General features: G+C 37.4%; 3 protein-coding genes and 1 long non-coding RNA gene across 6 annotated transcripts in view; 1 reads left to right on the top strand and 3 right to left on the bottom strand.

The window, feature by feature from the left end:
- LOC127926040 (zinc finger protein 239-like) overlaps positions 1 to 10,564 on the bottom strand; it is a 65,350-nt gene extending 54,786 nt beyond the window's left edge. Inside the window, exons 1-2 of one of the 2 annotated variants that reach the window (XM_052511307.1) lie at positions 9,855 to 10,564; positions 5,511 to 7,334 (exon numbers count right to left, since the gene is read on the bottom strand). In XM_052511307.1, coding sequence (XP_052367267.1) covers positions 6,628 to 7,334; positions 9,855 to 10,287 — 1,140 coding nt within the window. In that variant the 5' untranslated portion in view covers positions 10,288 to 10,564 and the 3' untranslated portion in view covers positions 5,511 to 6,627. Of the gene's footprint in view, positions 1 to 5,510; positions 7,335 to 9,854 lie in introns of those variants that run through there. The other variant, XM_052511306.1, reaches the window with a different exon arrangement.
- LOC127926039 (CD5 antigen-like) overlaps positions 1 to 24,863 on the bottom strand; it is a 94,738-nt gene that overhangs the window by 32,279 nt on the left and 37,596 nt on the right. The window lies entirely within an intron of this gene.
- Positions 11,749 to 13,778, bottom strand: LOC127926041 (zinc finger protein 32-like). 2 transcript variants are annotated; one of them, XM_052511309.1, is made up of 2 exons: positions 13,387 to 13,778; positions 11,749 to 12,483 (listed from the first exon to the last, which is right to left on the bottom strand). In XM_052511309.1, the coding sequence occupies exons 1-2, from the start codon at positions 13,517 to 13,519 to the stop codon at positions 12,158 to 12,160; spliced, it is 459 nt and encodes a 152-aa protein (XP_052367269.1). In that variant the 5' UTR covers positions 13,520 to 13,778; the 3' UTR covers positions 11,749 to 12,157. The 2 variants fall into 2 exon arrangements, with proteins under 2 accessions (XP_052367269.1, XP_052367268.1); XM_052511308.1 differs by having other exon boundaries at positions 13,270 to 13,769.
- LOC127926046 (uncharacterized) lies at positions 19,280 to 21,120 on the top strand. The gene is made up of 3 exons (XR_008123158.1): positions 19,280 to 20,083; positions 20,215 to 20,316; positions 20,416 to 21,120. It is a non-coding gene; the product is annotated as an uncharacterized LOC127926046 (long non-coding RNA).

Below are 24,863 nucleotides of genomic sequence, written 5' to 3'. Positions count from 1 at the left end.
AAAATACTCCTTCTACAATGTTAAAACATTCTACATTGTGACATTATTAAAATACTCCTCCTACAATGTTAAAACATTCTACATTGTGACATTATTAAAATACTCCTACTACAATGTTAAAACATCTACATTGTGACATCATTAAAATACTCCTACTACAATGTTAAAACATTCTACATTGTGACATCATTAAAATACTCCTTCTACAATGTTTAAACATTCTACATTGTGACATCATTAAAATACTCCTTCTACAATGTTAAAACATTCTACATTGTGACATCATTAAAATACTCCTACTACAATGTTTAAACATTCTACATTGTGACATCATTAAAATACTCCTTCTACAATGTTAAAACATTCTACATTGTGACATCATTAAAATACACAATGTTAAAACATTCTACATTGTGACATTATTAAAATACTCCTTCTACAATGTTTAAACATTCTACATTGTGACATTATTAAAATACTCCTACTACAATGTTAAAACATTCTACATTGTGACATCATTAAAATACTCCTTCTACAATGTTAAAACATTCTACATTGTGACATCATTAAAATACTCCTTCTACAATGTTAAAACATTCTACATTGTGACATCATTAAAATACTCCTTCTACAATGTTTAAACATTCTACATTGTGACATTATTAAAATACTCCTTCTACAATGTTTAAACATTCTACATTGTGACATTATTAAAATACTCCTTCTACAATGTTAAAACATTCTACATTGTGACATCATTAAAATACTCCTTCTACAATGTTAAAACATTCTACATTGTGACATCATTAAAATACTCCTTCTACAATGTTAAAACATTCTACATTGTGACATTATTAAAATACTCCTTCTACAATGTTAAAACATTCTACATTGTGACATTATTAAAATACTCCTCCTACAATGTTAAAACATTCTACATTGTGACATTATTAAAATACTCCTACTACAATGTTAAAACATTCTACATTGTGACATCATTAAAATACTCCTACTACAATGTTAAAACATTCTACATTGTGACATCATTAAAATACTCCTTCTACAATGTTTAAACATTCTACATTGTGACATTATTAAAATACTCCTTCTACAATGTTAAAACATTCTACATTGTGACATTATTAAAATACTCCTTCTACAATGTTAAAACATTCTACATTGTGACATTATTAAAATACTCCTACTACAATGTTAAAACATTCTACATTGTGACATCATTAAAATACTCCTTCTACAATGTTTAAACATTCTACATTGTGACATCATTAAAATACTCCTTCTACAATGTTTAAACATTCTACATTGTGACATCATTAAAATACTCCTACTACAATGTTTAAACATTCTACATTGTGACATCATTAAAATACTCCTTCTACAATGTTTAAACATTCTACATTGTGACATCATTAAAATACTCCTTCTACAATGTTTAAACATTCTACATTGTGACATCATTAAAATACTCCTACTACAATGTTAAAACATTCTACATTGTGACATCATTAAAATACTCCTACTACAATGTTAAAACATTCTACATTGTGACATCATTAAAATACTCCTTCTACAATGTTTAAACATTCTACATTGTGACATTATTAAAATACTCCTACTACAATGTTAAAACATTCTACATTGTGACATCATTAAAATACTCCTTCTACAATGTTTAAACATTCTACATTGTGACATTATTAAAATACTCCTTCTACAATGTTAAAACATTCTACATTGTGACATCATTAAAATACTCCTTCTACAATGTTAAAACATTCTACATTGTGACATTATTAAAATACTCCTTCTACAATGTTAAAACATTCTACATTGTGACATTATTAAAATACTCCTTCTACAATGTTAAAACATTCTACATTGTGACATTATTAAAATACTCCTTCTACAATGTTAAAACATTCTACATTGTGACATTATTAAAATACTCCTTCTACAATGTTAAAACATTCTACATTGTGACATCATTAAAATACTCCTTCTACAATGTTTAAACATTCTACATTGTGACATTATTAAAATACTCCTACTACAATGTTTAAACATTCTACATTGTGACATTATTAAAATACTCCTACTACAATGTTTAAACATTCTACATTGTGACATCATTAAAATACTCCTACTACAATGTTTAAACATTCTACATTGTGACATCATTAAAATACTCCTTCTACAATGTTTAAACATTCTACATTGTGACATTATTAAAATACTCCTACTACAATGTTTAAACATTCTACATTGTGACATTATTAAAATACTCCTACTACAATGTTTAAACATTCTACATTGTGACATCATTAAAATACTCCTACTACAATGTTTAAACATTCTACATTGTGACATCATTAAAATACTCCTTCTACAATGTTTAAACATTCTACATTGTGACATCATTAAAATACTCCTACTACAATGTTTAAACATTCTACATTGTGACATCATTAAAATACTCCTTCTACAATGTTAAAACATTCTACATTGTGACATCATTAAAATACTCCTTCTACAATGTTAAAACATTCTACATTGTGACATCATTAAAATACTCCTTCTACAATGTTAAAACATTCTACATTGTGACATCATTAAAATACTCCTACTACAATGTTAAAACATTCTACATTGTGACATCATTAAAATACTCCTTCTACAATGTTAAAACATTCTACATTGTGACATCATTAAAATACTCCTTCTACAATGTTTAAACATTCTACATTGTGACATCATTAAAATACTCCTACTACAATGTTTAAACATTCTACATTGTGACATCATTAAAATACTCCTACTACAATGTTTAAACATTCTACATTGTGACATCATTAAAATACTCCTTCTAAATGTTTAAACATTCTACATTGTGACATTATTAAAATACTCCTTCTACAATGTTAAAACATTCTACATTGTGACATTATTAAAATACTCCTTCTACAATGTTAAAACATTCTACATTGTGACATCATTAAAATACTCCTTCTACAATGTTAAAACATTCTACATTGTGACATCATTAAAATACTCCTACTACAATGTTTAAACATTCTACATTGTGACATCATTAAAATACTCCTTCTACAATGTTAAAACATTCTACATTGTGACATCATTAAAATACTCCTTCTACAATGTTTAAACATTCTACATTGTGACATTATTAAAATACTCCTTCTACAATGTTTAAACATTCTACATTGTGACATTATTAAAATACTCCTTCTACAATGTTAAAACATTCTACATTGTGACATCATTAAAATACTCCTTCTACAATGTTAAAACATTCTACATTGTGACATCATTAAAATACTCCTTCTACAATGTTAAAACATTCTACATTGTGACATTATTAAAATACTCCTTCTACAATGTTAAAACATTCTACATTGTGACATTATTAAAATACTCCTCTACAATGTTAAAACATTCTACATTGTGACATTATTAAAATACTCCTACTACAATGTTTAAACATTCTACATTGTGACATCATTAAAATACTCCTTCTACAATGTTTAAACATTCTACATTGTGACATCATTAAAATACTCCTTCTACAATGTTTAAACATTCTACATTGTGACATCATTAAAATACTCCTTCTACAATGTTTAAACATTCTACATTGTGACATCATTAAAATACTCCTACTACAATGTTAAAACATTCTACATTGTGACATCATTAAAATACTCCTACTACAATGTTAAAACATTCTACATTGTGACATCATTAAAATACTCCTACTTGTTTAAACATTCTACATTGTGACATCATTAAAATACTCCTTCTACAATGTTAAAACATTCTACATTGTGACATCATTAAAATACTCCTTCTACAATGTTTAAACATTCTACATTGTGACATCATTAAAATACTCCTTCTACAATGTTTAAACATTCTACATTGTGACATCATTAAAATACTCCTACTACAATGTTAAAACATTCTACATTGTGACATCATTAAAATACTCCTTCTACAATGTTAAAACATTCTACATTGTGACATCATTAAAATACTCCTTCTACAATGTTTAAACATTCTACATTGTGACATCATTAAAATACTCCTACTACAATGTTTAAACATTCTACATTGTGACATCATTAAAATACTCCTACTACAATGTTTAAACATTCTACATTGTGACATCATTAAAATACTCCTTCTACAATGTTTAAACATTCTACATTGTGACATTATTAAAATACTCCTTCTACAATGTTAAAACATTCTACATTGTGACATTATTAAAATACTCCTTCTACAATGTTAAAACATTCTACATTGTGACATCATTAAAATACTCCTTCTACAATGTTAAAACATTCTACATTGTGACATCATTAAAATACTCCTACTACAATGTTTAAACATTCTACATTGTGACATCATTAAAATACTCCTTCTACAATGTTAAAACATTCTACATTGTGACATCATTAAAATACTCCTTCTACAATGTTTAAACATTCTACATTGTGACATTATTAAAATACTCCTTCTACAATGTTTAAACATTCTACATTGTGACATTATTAAAATACTCCTTCTACAATGTTAAAACATTCTACATTGTGACATCATTAAAATACTCCTTCTACAATGTTAAAACATTCTACATTGTGACATCATTAAAATACTCCTTCTACAATGTTAAAACATTCTACATTGTGACATTATTAAAATACTCCTTCTACAATGTTAAAACATTCTACATTGTGACATTATTAAAATACTCCTCCTACAATGTTAAAACATTCTACATTGTGACATTATTAAAATACTCCTACTACAATGTTTAAACATTCTACATTGTGACATCATTAAAATACTCCTTCTACAATGTTTAAACATTCTACATTGTGACATCATTAAAATACTCCTTCTACAATGTTTAAACATTCTACATTGTGACATCATTAAAATACTCCTTCTACAATGTTTAAACATTCTACATTGTGACATCATTAAAATACTCCTACTACAATGTTAAAACATTCTACATTGTGACATCATTAAAATACTCCTTCTACAATGTTAAAACATTCTACATTGTGACATCATTAAAATACTCCTTCTACAATGTTTAAACATTCTACATTGTGACATTATTAAAATACTCCTTCTACAATGTTAAAACATTCTACATTGTGACATCATTAAAATACTCCTTCTACAATGTTAAAACATTCTACATTGTGACATCATTAAAATACTCCTACTACAATGTTAAAACATTCTACATTGTGACATCATTAAAATACTCCTTCTACAATGTTAAAACATTCTACATTGTGACATCATTAAAATACTCCTTCTACAATGTTTAAACATTCTACATTGTGACATCATTAAAATACTCCTACTACAATGTTTAAACATTCTACATTGTGACATCATTAAAATACATGTTTAAACATTCTACATTGTGACATCATTAAAATACTCTTCTACAATGTTTAAACATTCTACATTGTGACATCATTAAAATACTCCTACTACAATGTTAAAACATTCTACATTGTGACATCATTAAAATACTCCTACTACAATGTTAAAACATTCTACATTGTGACATCATTAAAATACTCCTTCTACAATGTTTAAACATTCTACATTGTGACATTATTAAAATACTCCTACTACAATGTTAAAACATTCTACATTGTGACATCATTAAAATACTCCTTCTACAATGTTTAAACATTCTACATTGTGACATTATTAAAATACTCCTTCTACAATGTTAAAACATTCTACATTGTGACATCATTAAAATACTCCTTCTACAATGTTAAAACATTCTACATTGTGACATTATTAAAATACTCCTTCTACAATGTTAAAACATTCTACATTGTGACATTATTAAAATACTCCTTCTACAATGTTAAAACATTCTACATTGTGACATTATTAAAATACTCCTTCTACAATGTTAAAACATTCTACATTGTGACATTATTAAAATACTCCTTCTACAATGTTTAAACATTCTACATTGTGACATCATTAAAATACTCCTTCTACAATGTTAAAACATTCTACATTGTGACATCATTAAAATACTCCTTCTACAATGTTTAAACATTCTACATTGTGACATTATTAAAATACTCCTACTACAATGTTAAAACATTCTACATTGTGACATTATTAAAATACTCCTACTACAATGTTAAAACATTCTACATTGTGACATCATTAAAATACTCCTTCTACAATGTTTAAACATTCTACATTGTGACATTATTAAAATACTCCTTCTACAATGTTTAAACATTCTACATTGTGACATCATTAAAATACTCCTTCTACAATGTTAAAACATTCTACATTGTGACATCATTAAAATACTCCTTCTACAATGTTAAAACATTCTACATTGTGACATCATTAAAATACTCCTCCTACAATGTTAAAACATTCTACATTGTGACATCATTAAAATACTCCTACTACAATGTTTAAACATTCTACATTGTGACATCATTAAAATACTCCTTCTACAATGTTTAAACATTCTACATTGTGACATTAATTCATTGATATCATGAAACAACTCCATCATTAATGTATTTTCTGATGTTTGATCAGAGATCTTTTATCAGAGTATCTCTTGCCACATTGACCACAGCTATGAGGTTTCTCTCCTGTGTGTGTTCTCTGGTGTACAATCAGATGGCTAGATGTAGTATAATTCTTCCCACATTGTTCACAGCTATGAGGTTTCTCTCCTGGGTGTGTTCTCTGGTGTACAATCAGATGACTAGATGTCGTAAAATTCTTCCCACATTGTTCACAGCTATGAGGTTTCTCTCCTGTGTGTGTTCTCTGGTGTATAATCAGATGGCTAGATGTCGTAAAATTCTTCCCACATTGTTCACAACTATAAGGTTTCTCTCCTGTGTGTGTTCTCTGGTGTGATACCAGGTTGCTTGACTGAGTAAAATGCTTCCCACATTGATAACAGCTGTAAGGTTTCTCTCCTGTGTGTGTTCTCTGGTGAGATAACAGGCTGCTTGACTGAGTAAAACTCTTTCCACATTGATCACAGCTATAAGGTTTCTCTCCTGTGTGAATTCTCATGTGTACTTTTAGTGAATTTGATCTTAAGTAACTCTTCCCACAGTCAGAGCAGCAATGAGATTTCTTCCCTGTTGGTCTCCACTGGTGTTTCTTGAGGTGTTCTGATCTGGAGGGACTCTTCTCTGCCTCGTCAGCTTCATGATGTTGTTGAGGCTCCCCAGAGGATCCACGATAGTCACGTCTCTCTCCTGTGTGAACAACAAGTCAGACAGATGGTTAAAGGCCCACAACAGCAGAAATCCACTGTAAAAGGTGATGCCAACAGTGTAGCCATGATGTTGTACAACAATTGACATCTGTAATGAATGTTAAAATTATTTGACAATTGTCTTAAGACAGTCAAGTGAGCAACAATCGTCATATTTTGTCTTGTTTTGACATTAGTAGTAACAATGATGATTGTAGGCTAGAAATAAGTTATTACAGTTGCTGAACCCCCAAGCAGTGTGCCAGACAACCTTTGGTCACCAATATAGGCCCCTTTCTGTGTTTGCTAAAATAGGCGCTCAAGGGCAATGCACACGGAATTTGGTTGCAGAAACTCCTCCATGCTAATGTGGAAACCGCTAGTCATACCAACAACATAGACCTACTGTAGGACCCATAACTTCCCCTAACAACAACATAGACCTACTGTAGGGCCCATAACTTCACCAAACAACAACATAGACCTACTGTAGGACCCATAACTTCCCCTAACAACATAGACCTACTGTAGGACCCATAACTTCCCCTAACAACAACATAGACCTACTGTAGGACCCATAACTTCCCCTAACAACAACATAGACCTACTGTAGGGCCCATAACTTCACCAAACAACAACATAGACCTACTGTAGGACCCATAACTTCCCCTAACAACATAGACCTACTGTAGGACCCATAACTTCCCCTAACAACAACATAGACCTACTGTAGGACCCATAACTTCCCCTAACAACAACATAGACCTACTGTAGGGCCCATAACTTCACCTAACAACAACATAGACCTACTGTAGGGCCCATAACTTCACCTAACAACATAGACCTACTGTAGGACCCACAACTTCCCCTAACAACAACATAGACCTACTGTAGGACCCATAACTTCACCTAACAACAACATAGACCTACTGTAGGGCCCATAACTTCACCTAACAACAACATAGACCTACTGTAGGACCCATAACTTCACCTAACAACATAGACCTACTGTAGGGCCCATAACTTCCCCTAACAACAACATAGACCTACTGTAGGACCCATAACTTCACCTAACAACAACATAGACCTACTGTAGGACCCATAACTTCACCTAACAATAACATAGACCTACTGTAGGACCCATAACTTCACCTAACAATAACTTAGACCTACTGTAGGACCCATAACTTCACCTAACAATAACTTAGACCTACCGTAGGACCCATAACTTCACCTAACAATAACATAGACCTACTGGGACCCATAACTTCACCTAACAACAACATAGACCTACTGTAGGACCCATAACTTCACCTAACAACAACATAGACCTACTGTAGGACCCATAACTTCACCTAACAACAACCCATAACTTCCCTAACAACAACATAGACCTACTGTAGGGCCCATAGACCTACTGTAGGACCCATAACTTCACCTAACAACAACATAGACCTACTGTAGGACCCATAACTTCACCTAACAATAACTTAGACCTACTGTAGGACCCATAACTTCACCTAACAACAACATAGACCTACTGTAGGACCCATAACTTCACCTAACAATAACTTAGACCTAGGTGAAACATGGAAACTAAAATGTGTTTGTCATGACATTTCATAACCTGATCACCAGATAATTGTGTTAATAAACCCACTAGGCTCCTCTGTAATGTGTTGTCATTCTAAATGTCCTGAATGAAGGAAAATAGCTCTGTGTTGTACAATAGCCTATCCATTAAGTAACAGTTCTCTACACATGAGCTAAGTATCTCTGTGTCCAAACAGAGTAACGAGACGCTACTGTAAATCAAGCAGACAGTAACATTATAAACGTATTCATAGTGTAGTGAATTCAGGGGGAAGTCCTGAGCTGAACTCAAACCTGGTCCAGCGACTGTCAAGCCAACACTTTAGAAATGTTACGCCAAGATATCTGAACTTCTTGATGAGGTCGCAAGGTTTTGGGTTGAGGTTGCTACAATAGCTTTCTCTATGAATGTGAGAGTGGTTACATTTCTCCAGCCCCCATCCCTCAGCTGTTTACCAAACCAAGTCTCAGGGCAGCCATTTTGTTGCTGTTTAAATCCTAGATTGTCCCTTTAAAAAAGCCAAATCAATCGATCAACCAACCTGCAGTTCAAACAATAACAAAGATGTCATTCCACCTGTTTTGGTAATAAGATGATGGTCTGGAGAAATGTAACTACTCTCACATTCAGAGACAGACCTACGGATGCAAGGACTGACCATCCATGAAATCAACATTATAGTTTTAACCATGTTGAGGCTATACAGTGTTGATTTACATTGTTTCTAAACATTGGAATATAAAAATCTTATTTGGGGTTCTGATGGGGTACAACAGTTGAACTAAGCTCATGAGGCATGTGTTATATTCTTCAAGAATCAATGGCTGTAAATAATATAAATGTAGCAATTACATATTTCCCCTTTAACACCACACATCAGTTCAACAACTGCAGAGTTTGTGCCTCTGTTTTTAAGACAGTACTTACTAGTGTTAATCACGGCCCGGTTTCTCAAAACCATCTTACGGCTGAGTTCACCGTCAGAACCATAGGATGCGTTAAGATGCGTTGGGGAAACCGGGCCCAGATATCCAGTTTCCTCCTCTTCGTCCTCCTCCTTCTTTTTCGATGTGACAGTCATCTCCCCCTCCCCCTCTTTCACTCCGAAAACTGCATCCTCCTCTCTCTCAGCTTCCTCTTCTTTTACTGTAACATCCTCCTCCTCTTTCACTCTGAACGAGTCTTCATTTTCTTCCACAGAAACGTCTTTCTCTTCGTCTTTCACGGTAACAGCCTCACCCTCTACTTGTTTTTGTATTGTAACATCCTTCTCTTCCTCCTCCTCTTTCAGGAGAACTTCTTTCTCCGTCCAGAAGACCTCCTCTTCTTTAGCAGGAGGAGAGCAGCTTAGTGAACTCATGGTCGGAGATGTTCGCTAGCTAGCATTAGCAACTAGCCTAGTTCTAAGCTAATTTAGCAAACCAGCTAGCTGACAAACAACATATTTATATAATTAAATAGGCCAATACGTACATACGACAGAAGTGTGTTTAATACACAGCGACTAATATACACCAAAACAGTGTAAAGAGAGTGAATGTTGTAGCTCTGTTTGCTATAAAGTTACCGAGGTGTCTGTTGTTGTTGAAGGAGCGTCCCGTCCACTAGATTATACGTCACACTGGCAGCGTCGACCGAACGGAAAAGACGCACATCGCCATCTGCTGACTGGAGGGGCAACGCAGTTGAGGAACCAAAAGTTTATTTTTATTTTATTTCATTCAAGTTGATCATATTAAGATTATCATATTAAGTCGTTCAAAGAGAAGCATGTGTTGATTGATTCGTTTTTAATGAGTGACAATTTAAAACAAACTTTAGACCCACTACATATTTACATTGAACCATAGTTCTGACATGGATCATTATGACCCCAGAGGCATATCTTTTATCACAGCCAAAATGTGGTTTGTTCAATTCATCCAATGTTTCATGACTTTGTCAATCAACTTGTTCTCAATACATCTAAATCCTGGTTTAGTGTTTCTGTATCAATAAGGACTTTAAACAAATTCATGTCCTTTGGAGTCATTTTGACTCCATCCAAAAGCACCTTTGACAAATAGGACGTTTATTTCAAATCAGAATCAAATCACATTTTATTGGTCACATACACGTGTTTAGCAAATGTTATTGCAGGTGTAGCAAAATCCTTGTGTTTCGAGCTCCGACAGTGCAGTACCTGCCAAGGCAGCAGCTACTCTTCCTGGGGTTTAATATGGATCCCCATTAGTTCCTGCCAAGGCAGCAGCTTTCCTGGGGTTTAATATGGATCCCCATTAGTTCCTGCAGCAGCTACTCTTCCTGGGGTTTATTATGGATCCCCATTAGTTCCTGCCAAGGCAGCAGCTACTCTTCCTGGGGGTTTATTATGGATCCCCATTAGTTCCTGCCAAGGCAGCAGCTACTCTTCCTGGGGTTTATTATGGATCCCCATTAGTTCCTGCCAAGGCAGCAGCTACTCTTCCTGGGGTTTATTATGGATCCCCATTAGTTCCTGCCAAGGCAGCAGCTACTCTTCCTGGGGTTTATTATGGATCCCCATTAGTTCCTGCCAAGGCAGCAGCTACTCTTCCTGGGGTCCAGCTAAAATAAAGGCAGTTATACCATTTTAAAAACATGACAATAAATTGACAACACACTGTGTCCTCAGTCACCTTGTCCCAGAGAGGTTTACATGGTTATCAAAACGTCACACCAGGGTGAGTCTAAACACAACAGCCCTGTGGGGAAAATGAATGGAACCATCTCCCTGTTTGACCTCTAGTTGTTATGGATATTATGACTCTACAGAGACACACAGTGGACGTGTCAAAATATGTTCCATTGATAAATCACACTTTATTTAACCTCAATGTCATCTTGTGTTTACATGGCATTGTAGATTTTAGCTGTATATAGGATGTATTTGGGATGTTTTCAGTGTGTTTTTAACCCTTTCAGTCAATGGATTAATCACAATTAAAAATAGTGCACTAACATTACACAAAGTGAACTCAAGTCTGACAGCCCAAACAAACACACACATTCTCAGTCAGAAACACAAGTCAGAACACAGCCTCTCGATTCTCTCATGTGTTTTCAGGTTCTCTGACTGGGAAAATGTCTTTCCACAATGAGAGCAGTGGTATGTCTTCTCCTCCTGTGTATTTGTATGTATTCCTTCATGCTCTTTCAGGTACCTTAACCGGGTAAATCTCTCTCCACACTGGGAGCAGCGGTACATCTTCTTACCCGTGTGTCCTCTCATGCTTGTTCAGGTTTCCTACCTGGCCAAACCTCTTTCCACAATGGGAACATTGGAAAAGCTTTTCCCCTGTGTGTCCCCTCTCATGCGTTTGCAGGCTCCCTAACTGGGTAAACGACATTCCACATTGGGAACAGTGGTAAGGCTTCTCTCCAGTGTGTATTCTCTTATGTGTTCTCAGGCTCCCTAACTGAGTAAAACTCTTTCCACACTGGGAGCAGTGATGTCGTCCTGCTGGTTTGGACGTCTCGGGGTCTGGTTTCCCTGAAGGACTCTTCCTGCTGTCAGAAGGAGAGTCTGGTCTCTTTCCTGTCAAAGACAAACAGATGATTTAATTAAACAGAGACCTGAATGAAACCTCCACATGATAAAACTTCCTATGATGTTTAATCTAGACTAGATCCCTCAATCACCTGAAGTCACTTTTCACAAGTGTTATTACAGCCACTACAAAATGCAGGTCTCTGTGTGGTTCTTAGTCAGAGAGGCCTATAGAATGGTCTAGAATTTTTTACACCAGTCCAGCCTACGCTTGACACTCTAGCAATGATAAAGTACTTTATGATAACGAGAAAAATTAAATAAACGATTTGGTATCATTTTTATTATGGAAGATTGAATAGGTGTGCTTCAAACGGTTTGCTTGGAATGATTTGTAGCCATCGTCTCGACTAACTGTGCATGAGAGTCCATTCAACTCAGTTTCCTACCTGAAAAAACGCCATTCCGTAAAGTGTTTTCGCGCACGCAAATTCAGGAAGAAACCGAAGAGCAGATGGCTTGACCGCGTTTTGCGACTGTCGGCTCACTTGACCGCAGTCAACGGTGGGCTGGAAATCGCCTCCAGTTTAGTACAGTGGAACTGCAGTATTGAATGAAGGCAAGTCCATTCCGTGAGACATTTAAGTTGTGATTTTGGGTGCAAATCCATTGTTAACGTTTTGTTGTTGGGCAGCTTCTTGATGCTACTCACATCTTACAGTGTAGATTTATCAATTACTACATTAAAAAACGGCATTTAAGCTCAGAACTAGAGTAGAATGACTTTTTAAAACCACGTATCAGTTCAACAACTATTTTCAAGACAGGACTTACTGGTGTTACTCAGATCTTCCCTCTCCTCCTCCTTCAATATGACAGTTATCTCTCCTTCATTCACTCCAAAAAAAGTATAATCGTTTTCTTCCTCTTCTTTCTGTGTAACAGCCTCACCCTCTACTTCTTCGTTTACTGTGACATCCTCCTCTTCATTCTCCTCTTTCACGACAACGTTCAGCCAAATACCTTCTTTCTCCTTCCAGCAGACCTCTTTTTTAGCAGGAGGGCAGCAGCTTGCTGAGCTCATGGTCGGGGATGTTAGCCAGCTAACCTAGCTAGTTAGCGACTAGCCTAGTGATAGGCTCATTTATCAAGCCAGCTACCGTTACCTGACTAAACAGAAATATGACATGAAATGGGGAAACTAGTTAAAAGACAGAATTATGTTCCAAATACAGAAGTAAATATAGACCGAAGCAGTCTGAACAGCTTGAACGTTTCCGCTAGGAAGCTACCGAGGTGGCTGACGAGATGTTGTTGAGGAAGCGTCCCGTCCACTACATTATACGTCACTCTGATAGCATCGCCTGAAAAACGCATATCGCCATCTGTTGACTGGAGTGGTTAACGCAGATAAATGTTTATTTTCATTCCAGACAAAAAGTGCATTTTTACATTTCTTTCATTAAATAATAATATAATAGTCAGACAACTGCAGATTTGTAATAAGTATGAATTTAAAATCTACTTCTACATTCTACCAACCCAACAGATGTTTCTACTACAGTGAATATTAACCAATGTGGAGGGTCTTTACACATTCTACCAACCCAACAGATATTTATACTATGAACACTTTCAGGTTAATTGAAGTTAAATTCCCAAAAAGCCTAAACAGGTTTGGTCATTATCAGGTATTGGAGCGTTGAAAGATGATGCACAACAACGGTTTCTTCCACGAAACCACGACTTCAATAACCACCGCGGTCAAAATAACTGTCAAGTTATTCTCCATCGAAACGACTACCGCTACAATCGACCTGTTCGCAACACATGGGTATTGGATCTGACCTCATTGATCTGTCAGTAAGCTATGTTTACATGGGTATTGGATCTGACCTCATTGATCTGTCAGTAAGCTATGTTTACATGGGTATTGGATCTAACCTCATTGATCTGTCTGTAAGCTATGTTTACATGGGTATTGGGATCTGACCTCATTGATCTGTCAGTAAGCTATGTTTACATGGGTATTGGATCTAACCTCATTGATCTGTCTGTAAGCTATGTTTACATGGGTATTGGGATCTGACCTCATTGATCTGTCAGTAAGCTATGTTTACATGGGTATTGGGATCTAACCTCATTGATCTGTCAGTAAGCTATGTTTACATGGGTATTGGGATCTGACCTCATTGATCTGTCAGTAAGCTATGTTTACATGGGTATTGGATCTAACCTCATTGATCTATCAGTATGCTATGTTTACATGGGTATTGGGATCTGACCTCATTGATCTGTCAGTAAGCTATGTTTACATGGGTATTGGGATCTAACCTCATTGATCTGTCAGTAAGCTATGTTTACATGGGTATTGGGATCTAACCTCATTGATCTGTCAGTAAGCTATGTTTACATGGGTATTGGGATCTAACCTCATTGATCTATCAGTATGCTATGTTTACATGGGTATTGGGATCTGACCTCATTGATCTGTCAGTAAGCTATGTTTACATGGGTATTGGATCTAACCTCATTGATCTGTCAGTGAGCTATGAATTTGATAAACATACCTGAATTTAATTTTCAGCAAATACAAGCCAGTTTTGAAGCTGCATAGATCCATTAATTGGAAAGTCACAGTGATGTATCATACATGCTCTGTTCCAGTGTAACTAGATCTCCAATTTGAGACCATTTTCGTAAACATTGGAGCTTTTTATCGATTTTTAAACACCCCCAGACAATTTAGACAAATAGGCATGATTTGAACATACAGCAAAACAAGCTTGGTTTGAGGTTGCATAGATCCATAAATTGGACAGTCACAGTGATGGATCACAAATGCTCTGTTCCAGTGTGACAACCTATAATTTGAGAGCATTTTGGCAAAGTTTTGAGTTTTTTTCGATTTTTAAAACACCCCCAGACATTTACACCCTCTTCCCCAGAATTCCCCAGAGCTCAACAGACACCGCCGGAACCGCAACGCTTTCCAGGACTTTGGCCCCTCTCTCGGGGTGAACCCATTCCAGGACTTGGGCCCCTCTCTCGGGGCGAACCCATTCCAGGGCTTTGGCTCCTCTCTCGGGAGCGAACCCATTCCAGGGCTTGGGCCCCTCTCTCGGGGCGAACCCATTCCAGGGCTTGGGCCCCTCTCTCGGGGCGAACCCATTCCAGGGCTTTGGCTCCTCTCTCGGGGGCGAACCCATTCCAGGGCTTTGGCCCCTCTCTCGGGGCAAACCCATTCCAGGGCTTTGGCCCCTCTCTCGGGGCGAACCCATTCCAGGGCTTTGGCTCCTCTCTCGGGGCGAACCCATTCCAGGGCTTTGGCTCCTCTCTCGGGGCGAACCCATTCCAGGGCTTGGGCCCCTCTCTCGGGGCGAACCCATTCCAGGGCTTTGGCTCCTCTCTCGGGGCGAACCCATTCCAGGGCTTGGGCCCCTCTCTCGGGGCGAACCCATTCCAGGGCTTTGGCTCCTCTCTCGGGGCGAACCCATTCCAGGGCTTTGGCTCCTCTCTCGGGGCGAACCCATTCCAGGGCTTGGGCCCCTCTCTCGGGGCAAACCCATTCCAGGGCTTGGGCTCCTCTCTCGCTGTACGCCTCACGGTGCCCATCTCCGCCACTCCGGATTTGGGGATCTGAACCCTTTCGATCGGCTCACATGCCACAGGCCCATATGCTCACATGCCACAGGCCCAAAGGCCCAAAGCCCATAGCCCTGCCCTGGTACTTTCATAGACTTTCAGGGCTATACATATTACATATTATGTCGTATATTAGGTATAACGAAAATGTACTTTATTTAGTCACATAACTACAGCTGTAAATACTACTGGATAAAGGCTTCTGCTATTGAATACATTAAATGATTTATAACACCTGGAGCAACCTTAAATTGTCCCTGCATTTTTTTTTTATCCCCTTCAGAACATTTATGAGGGTTTGAGATAGTGACCTTTGGAGAGAGTTTTTCCAAACTGCCAACCTTTTGTTTTCAAATGGAATTAATGCAAATTCAACTTGTGAGAAAACCCCCACTCAGAGGTGTGATATTCCCTCCCTTCACCAAACAATTTGCCCTGAATAGAATATTTAAATGTGGAAAGGGGTTGGGCAGTAACTTCATTACATGTACTTATTGTGCATTCACTGTCTTACAGAAAACAAAGAAGGATCCCTATTGTGTGCAGAGTGTGCATGAACTGCTATAGACCTATATCCATCCTGCCCTGCCTATCTAAGGTCTTCGAAAGCCAAGTCAACAAACAGGTCACTGACCATCTCGAATCCCACCGTACCTTCTCCGCTGTGCAATCTGGTTTCCGAGCCGGTCATGGGTGCACCTCAGCCACACTCAAGGTACTAAACGATATCATAACCGCCATCGATAAAAGACAGTACTGTGCAGCCGTCTTCATCGACCTCGCCAAGGCTTTCGACTCTGTCAATCACCATATTCTCATCGGCAGACTCAACAGCCTCGGTTTTTCGGATGACTGCCTTGCCTGGTTCACCAATTACTTTGCAGACAGAGTTCAGTGTGTCAAATCGGAGGGCATGCTGTCCGGTCCTCTGGCAGTCTCTATGGGGGTGCCACAGGGTTCAATTCTCGGGCCGACTCTTTTCTCTGTATATATCAATGATGTTGCTCTTGCTGCGGGCGATTCCCTGATCCACCTCTACGCAGACGACACCATTCTATATACTTTCGGCCCGTCATTGGACACTGTGCTATCAAACCTCCAAACGAGCTTCAATGCCATACAGCACTCCTTCCGTGGCCTCCAACTGCTCTTAAACGCGAGTAAAACCAAATGCATGCTTTTCAACCGATCGCTGCCTGCACCCGCATGCCCGACTAGCATCACCACCCTGGATGGTTCCGACCTTGAATATGTGGACATCTATAAGTACCTAGGTGTCTGGCTAGACTGCAAACTCTCCTTCCAGACTCACATCAAACATCTCCAATCAAAAATCAAATCAAGAGTCGGCTTTCTATTCCGCAACAAAGCCTCCTTCACTCACGCTGCCAAGCTTACCCTAGTAAAACTGACTATCCTACCGATCCTCGACTTCGATGTCATCTACAAAATGGCTTCCAACACTCTACTCAGCAAACTGGATGCAGTCTATCACAGTGCCATCCGTTTTGTCACTAAAGCACCTTATACCACCCACCACTGCGACCTGTATGCTCTAGTCGGCTGGCCCTCACTACATATCCGTCGCCAGACCCACTGGCTCCAGGTCATCTACAAGTCCATGCTAGGTAAAGCTCCGCCTTATCTCAGTTCACTGGTCACGATAGCAACACCCATCCGTAGCACGCGCTCCAGCAGGTGTATCTCACTGATCATCCCTAAAGCCAACACCTCATTTGGCCGCCTTTCGTTCCAGTACTCTGCTGCCTGTGACTGGAACGAATCGCAAAAATCGCTGAAGTTGGAGACTTTTATCTCCCTCACCAACTTCAAACATCAGCTATCCGAGCAGCTAACCGATCGCTGCAGCTGTACATAGTCTATAGGTAAATAGCTCACCCATTTTCACCTACCTCATTCCCATACTGTTTTTATTTATTTACTTTCCTGCTCTTTTGCACACCAATATCTCTACCTGTACATGACCATCTGATCATTTATCACTCCAGTGTTAATCTGCAAAATTGTATTATTCGCCTACCTCCTCATGCCTTTTGCACACATTGTATATAGACTGCCCATTTTTTCTACTGTGTTATTGACTTGCTAATTGTTTATTCCATGTGTAACTCTGTGTTGTCTGTTCACACTGCTATGCTTTATCTTGGCCAGGTCGCAGTTGCAAATGAGAACTTGTTCTCAACTAGCCTACCTGGTTAAATAAAGGTGAAATAAAAATAAAAAATAAATGAAGAACCAGGAAAACATCATCTATACATCTCCGCAGAGTGTGCATGAAGAACCAGGAATACATCATCTATACATCTCCACAGAGTGTGCATGAAGAACCAGGAAAACATCATCTATACATCTCCGCAGAGTGTGCATGAAGAACCAGGAAAACATCATCTATACATCTCCACAGAGTGTGCATGAAGAACCAGGAAAACATCATCTATACATCTCCGCAGAGTGTGCATGAAGAACCAGGAAAACATATCTATACATCTCCACAGAGTGTGCATGAAGAACCAGGAAAACATCATCTATACATCTCCGCAGAGTGTGCATGAAGAACCAGGAAAACATCATCTATACATCTCCGCAGAGTGTGCATGAAGAACCAGGAAAACATATCTATACATCTCCACAGAGTGTGCATGAAGAACCAGGAAAACATCATCTATACATCTCCGCAGAGTGTGCATGAAGAACCAGGAAAACATATCTATACATCTCCACAGAGTGTGCATGAAGAACCAGGAAAACATCATCTATACATCTCCACAGAGTGTGCATGAAGAACCAGGAAAACATCATCTATACATCTCCGCAGAGTGTGCATGAAGAACCAGGAAAACATATCTATACATCTCCACAGAGTGTGCATGAAGAACCAGGAAAACATCATCTATACATCTCCGCAGAGTGTGCATAAAGAACCAGGAAAACATCATCTATACATCTCCGCAGAGTGTGCATGAAGAACCAGGAAAACATATCTATACATCTCCGCAGAGTGTGCATGAAGAACCAGGAAAACATATCTATACATCTCCGCAGAGTGTGCATGAAGAACCAGGAAAACATATCTATACATCTCCGCAGAGTGTGCATGAAGAACCAGGAAAACATCATCTATACATCCACAGTGTGTGCATGAAGAACCAGGACAACATAATCTATACATCTCCACAGAATGTGCATGAAGAACCAGGACAACATAATCTATACATCTCCGCAGAGTGTGCATGAAGAACCAGGAAAACATATCTATACATCTCCACAGAGTGTGCATGAAGAACCAGGAAAACATCATCTATACATCTCCACAGAGTGTGCATGAAGAACCAGGAAAACATATCTATACATCTCCGCAGAGTGTGCATGAAGAACCAGGAAAACATATCTATACATCTCCACAGAGTGTGCATGAAGAACCAGGAAAACATAATCTATACATCTCCACAGAGTGTGCATGAAGAACCAGGAAAACATATCTATACATCTCCACAGAGTGTGCATGAAGAACCAGGAAAACATAATCTATACATCTCCACAGAGTGTGCATGAAGAACCAGGAAAACATATCTATACATCTCCACAGAGTGTGCATGAAGAACCAGGAAAACATATCTATACATCTCCACAGAGTGTGCATAAAGAACCAGGAACACATATCTATACATCTCCACAGAGTGTGCATGAAGAACCAGGAAAACATATCTATACATCTCCACAGAGTGTGCATGAAGAACCAGGAAAACATATCTATACATCTCCACAGAGTGTGCATGAAGACAGAATCAAAACCAAAGATTGATCAGGAAGTTCATAATTCCCGCGATTCCATGGTAGAGCATCTTTGGCACGGCAGGATCATTGACTACAGAATACTCAGCTGTATTGTGACACAACAGGACGCACTCCAACCTCTGATTAAGAATCGTGAACAAATGGGTCATTTTGTTATGAACAAGCCAGAAGACAATCAAATAACTGGGTAAAGCTGCTATTTTACACTGATAAAATAATATATGTGCAAGTTACATTGGAACTCATTTGAACTGTTGTCCAATTATGTTTGGTTGTAAAATAATATAAATGTTTTTGTTAATCTGTATGATATTTCAGCCAAGTGGAAGTGGCTCAAGTGTTGGTACCAACTACAGATGAACATATAGATGAAGAGTCAGACGTCAACATGGACGATGACCAGTCGACGTTGTACCAACCGTAAGTAAAGGCAAATAGAAATCATCTCATTAACAAGTAGTACGTAGAAGTATATAAACAAACATGGATGTGTTTTATTCATTCTAATCTGCATACCAGATATTTTCCAGACCATTGAACCAGTCATGGGACACCACACTGAGAAAGGGGATGCAAAGCTGTGGTTTGTACCAAAAGCCCCCTCTGGATTGTGATCTGATGGCTGGATTTGGGAAATATCTCCGTGACGACAACAACATTCCCCATTTCAAACAGGAGGTTTGTACAGAGATTTTACTTTCATTTAACTGTTTACATATTTTAATGAGAATTAATAGATTTTAAAGTAGTTATTAACTATGTAATTAATATTATTTTCATGTTTCATGCCGAGAGAGACAGAGAGGATCTATTACATGAATTTATGTTTATTTGTGATGGCAGAGAGGGATTTGGGTCACAGGTGTCACGCCTTGGTCTTAGTATTTTGTGTTTTCTTTAATTATTTGTTCAGGCCAGGGTGTGACATGGGGTTATTGTATTGTCGTATTGGGGTTTTTGTAGGCATTGGGATTGTGGTTGATTAGGGGTGTGTCTAGTATAGGCTTGGCTGCCTGAGGCGGTTCTCAATCAGAGTCAGGTGATTCTTGTTGTCTCTGATTGGGAACCGTATTTAGGTAGCCTGGGTTTCACTGTGTATTTCGTGGGTGATTGTTCCTGTCTCTGTGTAGTTTCACCAGATAGGCTGTAATAAGTTTCGCGTTCCGTTTGTTGTTTTGTTTATTCAGTTATTTAATGTATCGTCATTTCATTCATTAAAGACATGAGTAACCACCACGCTGCATTTCGGTCCGACTTTCTTTCGACAAACGAAGAACGCCGTTACAACAGGTGCTGTTTTGAGGGGTTAAAAGGTCACATAGCTTGAGAGAGGATCTATTACATAAAGTTATCACAGATGCACACTATGTAAAACACATTATGTTAATAATTACCTAAAAATTGGATGTCATTGTCTCTCATAACTGTTGCAATACAAAACTTTGAAACATTGTTAAATATTTGTTACTTTAGTATGTATTGAGTGAAATGTTATACATATTGAAAGAGAATGTGCAATATTACACAATTAAATAATAGATCATCTCTCACACAAACGTGGCTTCATCGTTGTTCACAGTTTATTATCATAGTTTCTCACCATTTTTAATTATCGCTTATAATCATAGTTTGAACATAGTTGGCCAAAGTTTCCAATCATAGTTTGTAATCATAGTTTGTAATCATAGTTTCTAATCATAGTTTCTAATCATAGTTTCTAATCATAGTTTCTAATCATAGTTTCTAATCATAGTTTCTAATCATAGTTTCTAATCATAGTTTCTAATCATAGTTTCTAATCATAGTTTCTAATCATAGTTTCTAATCGTAGTTTCTAATCGTAGTTTCTAATCGTAGTTTCCAATCGTAGTTTCTAATCATAGTTTCTAATCATAGTTTCTAATCGTAGTTTCCAATCATAGTTTCTAATCATAGTTGATAAATGTACTTTCTAATTGTATTTTCTAGTCTGAGAAGTTTTGGTACAATAATATAGTCAAATACAACCTAACAGGCCAGAAGCAATTGTTTGTCCCTATAGTTTTGAATTTTTCCCTGTCAGAAAATTGTTGAGAGGCTAAGAGAGAATGACCTTTGGCGGTGATCTTCCCAGGATGTCAACATTCCGTTATCTTCTGTTGGAGAGGGGAGGTTCCATTCAGGATGTCAACATTCCGTTATCTTCTGTTGGAGAGGGGAGGTTACATTCAGGATGTCAACATTCCGTTATCTTCTGTTGGAAAGGGGAGGTTCCATTCAGGATGTCAACATTCCGTTATCTTCTGTTGGAGAGGGGAGGTTCCATTCAGGATGTCAACATTCCGTTATCTTCTGTTGGAGAGCGGAGGTTCCATTCAGGATGTCAACATTCCGTTATCTTCTGTTGGAGAGGGGAGGTTCCATTCAGGATGTCAACATTCCGTTATCTTCTGTTGGAGAGGGGAGGTTCCATTCAGGATGTCAACATTCCGTTATCTTCTGTTGGAGAGGGGAGGTTACATTCAGGATGTCAACATTCCATTATCTTCTGTTGGAGAGGGGAGGTTCCATTCAGGATGTCAACATTCCGTTATCTTCTGTTGGAGAGGGGAGGTTACATTCAGGATGTCAACATTCTGTTATCTTCTGTTGGAGAGGGGAGGTTCCATTCAGGATGTCAACATTCCGTTATCTTCTGTTGGAGAGGGGAGGTTCCATTCAGGATGTCAACATTCCGTTATCTTCTGTTGGAGAGGGGAGGTTCCATTCAGGATGTCAACATTCCGTTTTCTTCTGTTGGAGAGGGGAGGTTCCATTCAGGATGTCAACATTCCGTTATCTTCTGTTGGAGAGGGGAGGTTCCATTCAGGATGTCAACATTCTGTTATCTTCTGTTGGAGAGGGGAGGTTCCATTCAGGATGTCAACATTCCGTTATCTTCTGTTGGAGAGGGGAGGTTCCATTCAGGATGTCAACATTCCGTTATCTTCTGTTGGAAAGGGGAGGTTCCATTCAGTGAGCTGGAGCCTTTGATTGGCCTGCCTCTGGGAGACTGTCAGATATGGTCAAAATATCTGTAAGATATATCTGTATTTTATCTATATCTATATTTTAGCTACATACTTCTATTTGGAGAGGTTTTTTTTTACCATTCAGGGATCTACTATCAAACAGTCATGAAATCATAAATAAATGAATGTGTAAACTACAGTATGTGAATTTGATGGACTTTCTAACTTTAAAGGTCCAAGGACCAAAGTACAAATGAAGTCCCTGCTCAGCCCTGGTCCTTTCATTCTGTAAATTCTGGTTCCTCTCAAGGTTTCTTCCTAGGTTTCTGGCCTTTCTAGGGAGTGTTTCCTAGCCACCGTGCTTCTACACCTGCATTGCTTGCTGTATGGGGTGTTAGGCTGGGTTTCTGTACAGCACTTTGAGATATCAGCTGATGTACGAAGGACTTTATCAACACATTTGATTTGAGTCAATGCCATGTCTGTTGTCTTTTTTCATAGTCTGAGAGAGAGAGAGAGAGAGAGAGAGAGAGAGAGAGAGAGAGAGAGAGAGAGAGAGAGAGAGAGAGAGAGAGAGAGAGAGAGAGAGAGAGAGAGAGAGAGAGAGAGAGAGATACTGTGAGAAACCCTACTACACTAACTGATACATGTAGATGTTTGGTACCAGAGGTAGATACTGTGAGAAACCCTACTACACTAACTGTTACATGTAGATGTTTGGTACCAGAGGTAGTCTGTCCAAGAGGGGAATCACACAGACTGATCTCAGTTAATTCATACTGTATGTTGTAGTCTGTCCAAGAGGGGAATCACACAGGCTGATCTCAGTTAATTCATACTGTATGTTGTAGTCTGTCCAAGAGGGGAATCACACAGACTGATCTCAGTTAATTCATACTGTATGTTGTAGTCTGTCCAAGAGGGGAATCACACAGACTGATCTCAGTTAATTCATACTGTATGTTGTAGTCTGTTCAAGAGGGGAATCACACAGACTGATCTCAGTTAATTCATACTGTATGTTGTAGTCTGTCCAAGAGGGGAATCACACAGACTGATCTCAGTTAATTCATACTGTATGTTGTAGTCTGTCCAAGAGGGGAATCACACAGACTGATCTCAGTTCATTCATACTGTATGTTGTAGTCTGTCTAATAATTAAATCACACAAGACTGACAGCCTGTAATTTTATTAAAAGCATTCAGTTGATTACATGGCAGTTTAGAGAGCAACATCATAACAATAATCTACTTCATAATCAATAATCAATATCATAACATTTATAATCAATAACATCATTATCTCTATACTACTAACCACATAACACTAATCTACATCATAATCAATATCATAACATTTATAATCAATAACATCATTATCTCTATACTACTAACAACATAACACTAATCTACATCATAATCAATATCATAACATTTATAATCAATAACATCATTATCTATATACTACTAACAACATAACACTAATCTACATCATAATCAATATCATAACATTTATAATCAATAACATCATGAGAGGTAAACAACAACAAACCCCTTTATTAAAAAATGTTTCAAAATACAAAGAATGAACAGATGATTATAATAATACCTGGACTAATAATGGAAACACTTCAAGATAAAGAATCTAAGAGACACTAAATAAGATAAAGAATATAAGAGACACTAAATAAGATAAAGAATCTAAGAGACACTAAATAAGATAAAGAATCTAAGAGACACTAAATAAGATAAAGAATCTAAGAGACACTAAATAAGATAAAGAATCTAAGAGACACTAAATAAGATAAAGAATCTAAGAGACACTAAATAAGATAAAGAATCTAAGAGACACTAAATAAGATAAAGAATCTAAGAGACACTAAATAAGATAAAGAATCTAAGAGACACTAAATAAGATAAAGAATCTAAGACACTAAATAAGAGACACTAAATAAGATAAAGAATCTAAGAGACACT

This window comes from Oncorhynchus keta, unplaced genomic scaffold, assembly GCF_023373465.1.
Source record: "Oncorhynchus keta strain PuntledgeMale-10-30-2019 unplaced genomic scaffold, Oket_V2 Un_contig_6650_pilon_pilon, whole genome shotgun sequence".
In the NCBI taxonomy this organism is placed as follows: domain Eukaryota; kingdom Metazoa; phylum Chordata; class Actinopteri; order Salmoniformes; family Salmonidae; genus Oncorhynchus; species Oncorhynchus keta.
Note: the sequence above shows the minus strand (reverse complement) of the source record. Positions and strands in the feature narration are given on the sequence as shown.

What these genes read in the sequence shown, in the direction of transcription:
- LOC127926041 (XM_052511308.1), bottom strand. Translation starts at nt 13,519, where the DNA reads ATGAGCTCAGCAAGCTGCTGCCCTCCTGCTAAAAAAGAGGTCTGCTGG. An exon ending in GGAAGATCTGAGTAACACCA is followed by an intron (nt 12,484 to 13,269) that starts GTAAGTCCTGTC and finishes TGTCTTTGACAG; the next exon opens with GAAAGAGACCAGACTCTCCT.